This window comes from Mastomys coucha, unplaced genomic scaffold (assembly GCF_008632895.1).
Source record: "Mastomys coucha isolate ucsf_1 unplaced genomic scaffold, UCSF_Mcou_1 pScaffold15, whole genome shotgun sequence".
Lineage (NCBI taxonomy): Eukaryota > Metazoa > Chordata > Mammalia > Rodentia > Muridae > Mastomys > Mastomys coucha.
Window position 1 is genome coordinate 142,035,052 of NW_022196897.1, and position 11,494 is coordinate 142,046,545.

Below are 11,494 nucleotides of genomic sequence, written 5' to 3' on the forward strand. Positions count from 1 at the left end.
AAAAAAAAGTCCAGTGTAGCTCAGCTTGCCTGATATTTATGAAGCCCTAGGTTTGATTTCCAGCTCTGCACAAACCAAGCACAGTGGTGAACCCCTGAAATCAACTGCACTCAGGACGCTAAGGTAAGACAGCTGCCATGAGTTTGAGGCCAGTATGGAATACATAGTAAGTTCCAAGCCATCTTTGATGAAAGTGCAAAGCTGGGAGTGGAGAGATGGCTCAGTGGTTAAGAACACTGACTGTTCTTCCAGAGGTCCTGAGCTCAATTCCCAGCAACCACATGGTGACTCACAGCCAACTGTAATGGGATCTGATGCCCTCTTCTGGTGTGTTTGTAGATCAGGCTGGCCTAAAATCCTATGTATGTGAGTACAGTGTACTCATATACATAAAATAATAATTCTTAAAAGTGAGAGAGAGAGAGAGAGAGAGAAAGAAAGTGAAAAACTGGCCTTGAAGCACTAAGAATAGGGGCCAGTGAGATGGATCAGTGGGTGAAGGCACTTGCTGCCAAACCTGACAACCTAGGATTTATTCCCTGAGACCCACATGGTAGGAGAGAGACTGCCCCAAGGTGTCCTGTGACCTCCACACTGAGTACTCAGGGGCATATGTATACATGTACATGAACATGCATAAACACACACACATGCATATATGCACACATAATTTTAATTTTTAAAAATTATTTTTGTTGGGCATAGTGGTGGACATCATTAATCCCAGCACACGAGAGGCAGAGGCACGTGGATCTCTGTGATTTTAGGCCAGCCTGGTCTACAAGGCAAGTTCCAGGACAGCCTGGGCTATTACACAGAGAAATCCTGTCTCAAACAAACAAACAAACAAACAGGCAAGTAAGGAACTGGAAAGATGGCTCTGTGGTTAAGAGCACTTTCTGCTCTTACAGAGGACCCAGTTTCAGTTCCTAGCACCCGCATGGTAGCTTACAACCATCCTTAACTTCTAGTTCTAAGGGATCTGACAGCCTCTTCTGGCCTCTACTACCACTATACGTGTGCGTGGTGCGTGTGTGCACGTGCATGCATGCATGCACACTAAACATCCATATGCATAAAATAATGGTTTTGTTTTTGAATGATTTTCTTTGCATGTATTTATCTGGGGGTGGAGGACATTCATGCGGCACCATGTGTATGTAGAGAGTGGTTCTGATGCTTTGATTTAATTGGCAATCTGTGTTTGCTGACGCTCAAGGTTCTTGCCCCTGATTGGTTTTTGATCTATCAATAAAGTTGCCAGTAGCCAAAGGTTGGTCACAGAGTGGGACACTGAGAGTTGTGGGGAGAGAGAAGAAGGGGGCACAGTAGCACAGTAGTGGAGGAGATAAAGCCAACCAATGGGTAAGTGGCCTCTGGCCACTTCACCAACTGGGCCTGGGGTAGCAGGGGAAGATTTAGGAGCACCCAATGACTGAGTTAGCCAAGGCATTTTAAGAATAACTAGTGTGTGTGTGTTTCCTTTTTTTTTCCTTAAAGATTTACTTACTTATTAAATGTATATGAGTACACTGTTGCTCTCTGAGCCATCTCTACAGTCCATGCGTGCGTTTTCTATTCATGGATGTGAGATAGGTTCTGGGTGGGTACGCATGTGAAACCAGCCAGGAGCATAAAGTAGTGTAGAAAAAACTACACATAACATGTGCATTTTAGGGATCAAACTCAAATTATTATGTTAAAGTACCCATGGAGGCATCTCATTGACCCACGAAATGCATTTTTAAAAATATATTTATTGGGGGCTAGTGAGATGGCTCAGTGGGTAAGAGCACGGTCTGTTCTTCTGAAGGTCATGAGTTCAAATCCCAGCAACCACATGGTGGCTCACAACCACCCATAATGAAATCTGACGCCCTCTCTGGTGCATCTGAAGTTAGCTACAGTGTACTCATTTATAATAAAAAAAAATCTTTAATAAAATATATATATATATTTATTGAAATCTTACTACGTATTTTTTGAGTTATGTACAAGTGTTAACCTTTACCAGCAGTGCCTCAGTTTACCCAATAATCTTTCTTATACAGCAGCAACTATTTCCCCTTCCACTTGGTAGATGAGGAGTTTAAAGCTTAGAGGAATGAGAGGATTTGTCAGAGGTAGTTTACCTAGGGAATATGAGAACTAATTAAACACTTATAATCAAACTCCAGAGCTACTATATGAGTCTCTTCTAGAAAATCAGCTATTTCTACCTCAAAGAAGGAAATGCCTCCCATAGACCACTGAATGGAACTTCTCAGAGTCCTTCGTGCTAACCTGGCGAGCACGTTCCATGGCTGCCTCGCTCTCCCAGCCATACGCATGAGTCCGAGAATGGGGGTTCCCATAGTAGTTGACAAGGTATGGGAGCATGGCATCGAGCACTCTGGGATCCTGAACATAAGAAAACAGATCAGTGCCTCTGAGCCCAAAGTCAGTTCAGAACCTGCTCCATCCACCTTTACCTGCCCATCCTGCTCCGTGTATTTCCAACCTTTCAGATACTGTCTGCTCCTTCCATTTCTTCAAACACAAATCAAATAGCAACCTGAAATACGCCCACTTCCAAACCACCTCTAATCACAACACCCCACCACTCCCACAAGTAGTTTGTAAACATTATCTTTGGTTTTTCTATTATTTAATGAAAGATAAGGTCTTATGTAATAGAATCTAGCCTCGGATTTCGAAGCCTGCCAGGTGTGGTGGTACACACTTCTAATGGCAGCATTCAGGAGGCAGAGGCAGGCAGATCTCAGAGTTGGAGGCCTGCACTACAGAGGTTGGTCCGGGACAGCCAGGGCCATAGGTATTGAGACCATGTCTCAAAACATCCCACACTGTACCCAAAAAATAAGCCAATGAAGTAATCTTCCTGCCAGCAAGACTATCTTGTCCTTTTCTCTTTTTTTTGGCTTTTCCAGACAGGGTTTCTCTGTGTAGCCATGGCTGTCCTGGAACTCACTCTGTAGACCAGGCTAGCCTCGAACTCAGAAATCTGCCTGCTTCTGCTTCCTACCTTTTCTTATTTTTTAAAGACAGGGTTCTCTACTTTAAGATACCCTCAATATACTATTAATGAAGATGATCTTAAACTTCTGATCCTAATCCTCCTGCCTCTACCTCCCTCATACTTTAGAGTCGTGTGGGATGAGTGATACAGCACCATGCCTGGCTTCATGCAGTGCTAGGGGACCCAACCAAAGACTTTGTGAATGCTCAACTATCTATATTTGCATCCCTCAGTGTTTCCATTGCTGTCACACACTGATTTACAGAGAGCTGTGACTTTCCAATGTGGTAGCATGATTCCAGCACTTGAGAAGAAGTTACAGACAGTTGTGAGTTGACATGTGGGTCCTGGGAATTGAACCTGGGTCCTTTGGAAGAACAGTCAGTGCTCTTAACCACTGAGCCATCTATCACGCCCCAGGTTTTTGTTTTTTTAAAACGGGCCTCAGGTTACCAGCAGTGGCTGCTCTTTAGGAGGACCCAGGTTCAGTTTCTAACACTCACAGGATAGCTCAAAAGAGGCTATTTAACTCCAGCTTCTGGCTCCCCCAGGCAATGCATTAATGTGGTGCACAGACAAACATTCAAGCAAATACTGTAAGATAAAAGTAAATAAATAAATAAAATGGTCTCATATCCCTAGCTAGCCTTGAACTGATGAAGTAGCCAAGGATGGCCTTAAGATTCTGATCTTCCTGCCTCCATCAAGTACTGGGATTCCAGAAGTTCAGATTTATGGGGCGCTAGGGATTGAGCTGGAGGCTTCCTACATGCCAGGCAAGTATTCTAGATATGAGCCACATATCCAGCCCCAATAACTATTATTACTGAATGACTATCAAGTGCAGGACTTCTATGTCTTTCAGCTCATTCAACACTTTACCAAATTCACATAGGTACTACATGGTAGCCTAGTAACTCCAGAGCTCATGTTTGTTCTTGGCATTTTTTCTTTTTTTTTTTTTTTGAAAGATAGGTTTGAGGGGGCTGGAGAGATGGCTCAGCAGTTAAAGAGCACTAACTGCTCTCCCAGAGGTCCTGAGTTCAATCCCAGCAACCGCATGGTGGCTCACAACCATGTGATGGGATCCAACGCCTTCTTCTGATATATCTGAAGACAGCTACAGTGTACTCATCATATACTTAAAGTTAAAAACAAAACAAAACAACAACATAGGTTGTGGCTCAGGCTGGTCTTAAGCTCACTCAAATTCCCCATGCCACAATGTCCAGCTCCAAGACCTGAGAATTTACTATTAACTATAATGCCTGTCCTGGAAGGATCCAACAAGGACAGTAGCTAAAAACCAGTAAAGCCTTTTCTACTAAACTAACATCTATGTCCCCTGAATCTTGGTAGTGTCTTTTTCTAGCACATTAAATGGCTCTCAAGTCTGCAGAAATTTAGCCTTTCGGTGAAATTTGTCCTTCTAACCTTTCCTACTACAAAGAACCCCTGCTAGTCCTTACCAGAGGAGTCGTGGCCTGCACATCCATATAGAGAGGTCGCAGCACTGCCTCTCCCTCTGAGGGAACAGCCGAACGGGGAGCATGATCTACAACTGACAACAGAGTGCAGTGGCAAAGTGAGAAATCGTGGACGAAGGGCACACAAGACAACAGAGCTTCTTTGAGGTCAATTTAAGGAAGGCCGAGGTTCAGTGTCAAAGTAAACAAACAACAACACGCATTGAAAAGACATCGAGTCAAGTAACGGACACAGGAAAGGGCGCTGGCAGCAGTAGGGGGAAATGTTCAAACTACATAGCACCGAGTGGGATGAGCTGTAAAAAGCAAAACCCTTTGGAAGAGAAGTGAAAAGCGCAGGTTCCCTCAAAGGTTCACGGCTGGAGGAGGCTCAACTAACTAACATCTTTAAGACTTGGCTAGGAGAGATCTGAAGAATGAGAATCCGGCTCAAGGGAAGTGCGGAGCAGAATGTAATGGCCACCCGGAAAAAAAATATGAGACCAGGCGACGGGAAAGTTTAGCGTCTGAGAAATGGAACCCGGCGGGTAGGATCCTCAACAATGCAATGCATAGCAGCACCAACCCAAGGGGGGCTCGCTCCTCCAGAAACCGTCGGAGCGAAAAGGAAAGGGAACGTACCGCGCAGGCGCAGTCCCCGGCTTGGCACCGAGGACCTTCGCAGGGCCACAGAGGTAGCCGCCAACGACGCCCGCCTCCAAGCGGCTCGCAGCAGCATGTTCCCTGCAACAGAGCCCACCATCCGCGGCGTTTGCCAGTCCTCAGCCCATGCTCCCGGAAGTAACTGCGCCGCGCTCCGGAAGCGATCCAGCGGACCGCGAGCGCCCTCCGCCTAGCTTTTGGTGTGAGACGTGGAGCTCGCTGAGCGATCGAGGCGCAGAACGAGGTGAGGTGGGGCCCGACGGTGCCCTGCGTCGCGCGTGCGGGGTCCTCTACCGCGAGGAGGGTGGTGGATGCGCGCTGCGGTCTGGCTTCTGTCCTCAGTCCGGCGGAACCCTGCCGTGGGCGCCGGGCGACGCCTCGGCTGGCGACCAGGCCCTCACTGTCCTGGCCCTCTCCCCGCAGATGCCGGTGGCCGTGGGTCCCTACGGGCAGTCCCAGCCCAGCTGCTTCGACCGCGTGAAGATGGGCTTTGTCATGGGTTGCGCCGTGGGTATGGCGGCCGGGGCGCTGTTCGGCACCTTCTCCTGTCTCAGGTGAGCAGCGCGGACAGAACTTCCTGGCTTCCGAGGACTCCGGAGTCCACTTAGAAGAGGTTGAAAGCACAGTACTTAGGGATCGGAGCTCTAAAGTCAAAATGGCTTTCTGAGTCTTTTGTAGTACGGTGTCATTAGGTAGGTCAGAGGCCGAGTTTACTGAACTGTAGTAGAGGACTGTACACTTACCTCCGCTTTTGTTAGAGTCAGTCATATTAGTATGTTTTACATAATTGTCTGGCACGTCGTAGTTGCATAGCAAGGGATTATTATTGTTGCAAGGCATTTTAACTCCCAACTGCGAGTAATGACGCAGACCTGATGAAGCGTTTTACTATACGGAGAACTAGGTGTAGTCGAATGTTCTACTCCTAAGATAAACTGCTATTCTAAAGGTCGTCACTATTTATCCATCCCTAGCTTAATTATACTTCTAAGGACTGTATTTAACCGCCGAGCAGTAGCGGTGAGCATCTTAAATCCAATAGCACTCTGGACTTAGTGGCAGGAGTATCCCTGAGTTCGAGACTAGAATGTGAGTTCCAAGACAGCCAGGCATGAAACGTCTCATAAACAAAGAGTGTAGTTACGGAATCTGTAAATATAATGTCCATTTAACACTTTATGCAATTTATGAATTGCAGAGCTTGACTTTGTTTTCGAGACAGGGTTTCTCTGTGTTACCTTGGCTGTCCTGGAACTCACTTTGTAGACCAGGCTGGCCTCGAACTCAGATGTCTGCCTGCCTCTGCCTCCCAAGTGCTGGGATTAACCCCCGCCCAGCAAAGCTTGACTTTTAATCTTGGTTAAACATTCCCCTTACCCTAAAGCTCTTGCCTCCCTTACCCCCTCTCTCCACATGGTCATGGTGGGCCTGTATGTCTTTACTCTCTTCTTCTCTGACTCTCTTACCCTCTTTACCCTCCCCATGCCCTGAATAAACTCTATACTATTAAAAAAAAAAAAAAGGAATCATCTAGAAGAAAAATGGCTACTGGACAATGTATATCATAGAGGCACAAACATGACGGCCCATGTACTTCATCCTTTATCTTTACAACCTACAAACTAATGCAGCATTCAGCACAGGTCCTAGAGACCAGGGATAGATATTTCCCATGTCGTTGCTAATCCTATGTGGGGAAGAATAGCACTTTAAGAAACTCTAAGTGCTTAATGTACTTCAACAGATTATAAAGTGTGTAATTAGTTCAAATCTCTCTTCCTGTATTTGTATTCCCAAATGGCTTTCTTGGTTTTCTTCTCAGGATTGGAATGCGGGGTCGGGAGCTGATGGGCGGCATTGGAAAAACCATGATGCAGAGTGGAGGCACCTTTGGCACTTTCATGGCCATTGGAATGGGCATACGATGCTAATTAGGGTCCAGATGCCCTGCTACACCTAAACTTCACGATCCATTTCGACACTTGTACAATAATAAAGTTTTTCCTTCAGTCTACTTTTCAATCAGTCTACTTTTACTCCAAAGACCTAGTGTATTTCCTAGACCTAGAGGTTTTGTAATCCCAGTACCCACCTCAGTGGTGACCCAACATTGTGTAGTTCTACTTCCCTATGGCCTGTCCTCTGCAAACACAAGGTACACATAACTAATCTCTACCCAGGCTTGTTGTTGACACAGTTGTTTTATCCAAGAACTCTGACGCTGGAAGACACATAATTAAAACCACTCAAAAACTCCTGGTTCAGGTGTCCTGTCACAGTAGTACATTGTATATGATCGTCTAGTTCAGAAAAGACATCGCCAGCATCAACATTCAACATTTTAATTATGTAGGCAGCTAACAAAATTCCTACAGGATACCCCTGTGATTGCCAAGAATCCAAAGCTGACTGGCCTTGGTTAATTTTTAGGATTACTCAACTATGACTTGTTCAGAACTCTATTACCCAATAAAATTGACAATTCAAAATGCTTTTCTGAAAAGGTTATTCAAGAAACAAAGTTTTGCTCTTTCTTCCTATCTAGGATAAAAGATGTATTGGTTGGCAAGCTTTAGACACCGAATTAGGTCATATTCATTTTTCTAAGTCATGCTTAGTTCCCCTGTTCCAATACACAGCCTCCTACATTTGTCTCAACTGCTCTGCTATGAAAGGGTAAGTAGCCCATTAGAATGCATATTGTGCCAATTGTAAAAAAAAAAAAAAGGCAGGGGGCATTACCAGGCTTCAATTCCTAGCACCTACTGTTTCACAACCATCTAAAAGCTCAATTCCTGAGGACCTCCACAAGTACCAAATATATATGTGGTTCACACATTCAGCAACAATGATCACAGGTAAAACATTTTTTTTAAAAAAAAAAGTCAGAAGCAAAGGAGCAGAATTTGAGGACATCCTGGTTTGTAACAATTTTAAAACAGTCAAGACAATAGGGGGGAGGTGTAAAGGGAGTGAAGACTGTTCATTTGAAGGAGTGAGTGGAGTAACTGGGGGCCAGGAAGTAGTTTGAGGTGCTCTTTTCAGCCCACTTTGAACAGGTCTTCAGTAAAACATGTCTTCCTTACAACTTCAGAGAACTCCACTGCTAAAGACAACCCACACACATGCAGAGCAGAACGAGCACATTTCCAAGGGGAAGCTTGTTTTCTTCTATGGAGATGACATACTTGGTAGGGGACAACACTGGATATGACTTAGATTAGACAGACATTCCCTAAAACAGAATTAAGTAAGCTTATTCTAGGCATGTATGCTGAGACAAATACCTACACTTTGACAGCAGCCCACATGTTGAGGGAATAACATCTTCAGTCTTTGGTAAATCTGACCTATATAATGCTGAGACACTAACTTGAAAACAAGGAGAGACGAGAAAAAAAAGATATCATGATAGCCTATGCATAAGTTTGTGACATGAAAAAATTTGAAAAACGAAAATTTTCTTGTGGCCTTTTTCAGAGAATTTTATTTGAGTGGTTCTTACAAAGATTGTTGCAATATGAAAGTCATTTGTTTGATAGAAATATCAAGCTGTCTTGTCAAACACACTGAAGTAACCCAAAAATATATTTCAGAGCTCACAGAGCTTAAAAAGAGCAAAGATTATATGCAACCAGACAAAACCTATTTCTGCATTTCCTATCTCTTGCCCAAGACTGCTTTACTGTTACATCAACCACCTTGAGGAAATGCATGGATCATTTTGTTTGGAATCTCAAGACACACTAAAACATATAGTATTTACAAAGAAACTTTTACAGATACATTAATTGAAAAAATTACCATCAAGAAATATTTTGAAATCCCCTTCTTGCCAAATGTCCAAGGTCAAATGCTAAGCAGTCATTTAGCCGCTTTTCACACACTAAAAGTGTATTCTGGAAACCTTTGCTGAACCATGAGCCAAATATATGAATGTGATATGTAACTGCTGTGTAAAAAGTTAGGTTTCTGAAACATTAAAACATTACCTGTCTGCCTTTATACAGAAAGCACATTTGTTCCCCTAGAGCTATTCTATAGATCCTTAATGTAATTTCTACATGGACATTTAAAACAGCAGAACAAGAGAACAGCTTTGCATAAAGTAGGATTTGCTAGTTAGGGAGAATGAGCACACTGCATTCCTGTTAACATTTTTATTTTTCAAGATAACAGGAGTTGTATACAAATGACAGTAGACCCTTGCCTCTTTATTTTTATCTAAATAAAAGATAACTCAAGATGAATTCTCAAGAGAAAAAAAAGCTATATACATAAGGGACTGTATCTTCCTTCATCGTCTACTTGGGACCAGTAGTTGTGTTGCTGTCATAGAATCAGGAAAGAGGTTGTGGTAAGTTGGAAGAGGTACATACGCTGCTGTTATCATTTTACCTGTTGGCAAAAAGAAAAAAGTTGGGTGAGCCCTTTTTACTCAATGTTAATCACTTGGTGTTTCAAGTCTTGGTAGCAGTTACTCACCAGCAAACCACCTGCCATGCAATGCATTGACAGCAGCAATAGCTGCAGCAATAGATGGGCACTTCACATACACATTGCCCTAAAAGAATCAAAAGAAAAAAAATAATTGAAACAACCGCTGAGCACATACTCTCAAATGTATATCGAAGATGACTGCAGACTTGTCCTTCACAGATTATTTATTCTAATACCTTGTGTTCAATTTATCAAATGTTTTTGAAAAATGTAGTGTCTTCTCATTGATCTCTCTGCCCTATTCCCCCACCCCCGATTTCTATGTAAAGAGTAAAGAAGCTGTCAGGAGTTCCAGGGTACGTGATGCAAATTAGCTACTACTCTCATCAAATTTTCATTATTTTGAACTTGCCTTTGTTTTGGAGCGTGTATTTAGCTAGCACATTGAAGTTCCTTTCAGGAAATAACCACTAAGCAAGCATAGTGGTACAGGCCTATAATAAATCCCAGAACATGGGAAGGTGAGTCAGAAAAGAGCTAACTTCATTAAAAGGCTACACATATCAATGCATTAAAAAAAAAAAAAGACAGAATAGCAGGTGGATTCCTGAATTTGGGGTGTACAGAGTTTCACGACAGATGGGACTACAGAAAGAAACCCTATCTCAAAAGAAAAACCAAAACCAAGTCAAAGAAAAGGAAATAAAACCTAAGGGTGGATACAGTGACGATCACATGGCCTAACTGTATGAAAAGTAAGATACAGAAAAGTATATATTTCAATCCCAACACTTGGGGAAGTATATTACACAAATAACCACTGTCTTGAAGAATGAAAATCAAATTACCTGAGCTGAATTTTTGTCAACATAAATATGAATGACTCCTCCATGTTTATTACATTCTTCAATGACATCATCTTTAATCTCTGTATCCCATCCAACTTCTTCTTCTCTGTAAAAAAGTAACAAAAATAATGAAACTATATTCAAGTACTGACATTGTGTATGTATATGGGTATATATGGGGACCATCAAACATAAGAATCCATTTCAGCTTCCACAGCAGTAACAGGGATCGAATTCTAGTATTCGGACTTCGTAGCAAGTACCTTTACTAACAGTGAACCATCTAATCTGCCTTCTACTAACAGTGAACCATCTAATCTGCCTTCTACTCTCCTTATGAAATAGCAATTTCTGGACTGGTTAACATGATCTCGCTCTAGCCATCCACTCACACCTTAACATGCTCTTTATTTTTATTTATTTACTTATTTTGGTTTTGAAACAGGGTTTTTCTGGATCGCCATGGCTGTCCCGGAACTCAGAAATCCGCCTGTCTCTGCCTCACAAGTGCTGGGATTAATGGTGTGAGCCACCACCACCCGGCCTAAACAGGTTCTTTAAATTAAGATGCTAATTCTCATAAAAACATAAGAAAGATGCACAAGAGGCTCCCATTAGAGTTATTTTTACACCAAGTTTACTATAAACTTTGCGGAGTTGACTCAGCAACTAAGACAAGTTGTGGCTCTTACTGAGGTCATTATTAAGATCAACAGGGCTGTTGGGTGGTTGTGGTGCAGGCCTTTAATCCCAGCACTTGGGAGGGAGAGGCAGGCGGATTTCTGAGTTCGAGGTCAGCCTGGTCTACAGAGTCCTCTGCCAGGACAGCCAGAGCTATATACAGAGAAACCCTGTCTTGCAAAACCAAAAAAAAATAAAACACACACACAAAACCTGACAAACTGTGGTTGCTTTACTATATTTACATATATGCTATACTTACATACTTATATTTATGTACTATATATATATATATATATGTTGCTCTTTAATAATGATCAGAATTCTACATAAAGCCACCAGCTAAACCCATTTAATAATCAGGCAGATAGAAAAGG

General features: G+C 42.9%; 3 protein-coding genes across 10 annotated transcripts in view; 1 reads left to right on the plus strand and 2 right to left on the minus strand.

The window, feature by feature from the left end:
* The window catches only part of Nfs1 (NFS1 cysteine desulfurase), a 22,139-nt gene extending 16,820 nt beyond the window's left edge, over positions 1–5,319 (minus strand). The window contains exons 1-3 of the mRNA XM_031372481.1: positions 5,128–5,319; positions 4,489–4,580; positions 2,284–2,400 (exon numbers count right to left, since the gene is read on the minus strand). Coding sequence (XP_031228341.1) covers positions 2,284–2,400; positions 4,489–4,580; positions 5,128–5,248 — 330 coding nt within the window. The 5' untranslated portion in view covers positions 5,249–5,319. The remainder of the gene's footprint in view (positions 1–2,283; positions 2,401–4,488; positions 4,581–5,127) is intronic.
* Positions 5,282–7,162, plus strand: Romo1 (reactive oxygen species modulator 1). The gene is made up of 3 exons (XM_031372482.1): positions 5,282–5,392; positions 5,572–5,702; positions 6,971–7,162. Exons 2-3 carry the CDS (start codon positions 5,572–5,574, stop codon positions 7,077–7,079), a joined length of 240 nt encoding a protein of 79 aa, XP_031228342.1. The 5' UTR covers positions 5,282–5,392; the 3' UTR covers positions 7,080–7,162.
* A 1,445-nt stretch (positions 7,163–8,607) lies between these two features.
* Rbm39 (RNA binding motif protein 39) overlaps positions 8,608–11,494 on the minus strand; it is a 32,329-nt gene continuing 29,442 nt past the window's right edge. For 5 of the 8 annotated variants that reach the window (XM_031372473.1, XM_031372479.1, XM_031372475.1 and 2 more), the window contains 3 exons: positions 10,437–10,542; positions 9,634–9,712; positions 8,609–9,546 (listed from right to left, as the gene is read on the minus strand). In XM_031372473.1, the coding sequence (XP_031228333.1) occupies positions 9,446–9,546; positions 9,634–9,712; positions 10,437–10,542 (286 nt within the window). In that variant the 3' untranslated portion in view covers positions 8,609–9,445. Of the gene's footprint in view, positions 9,547–9,633; positions 9,713–10,436; positions 10,543–11,494 lie in introns of all 8 variants that reach the window. The other 3 variants (XM_031372480.1, XM_031372476.1, XM_031372474.1) reach the window with 2 other exon arrangements.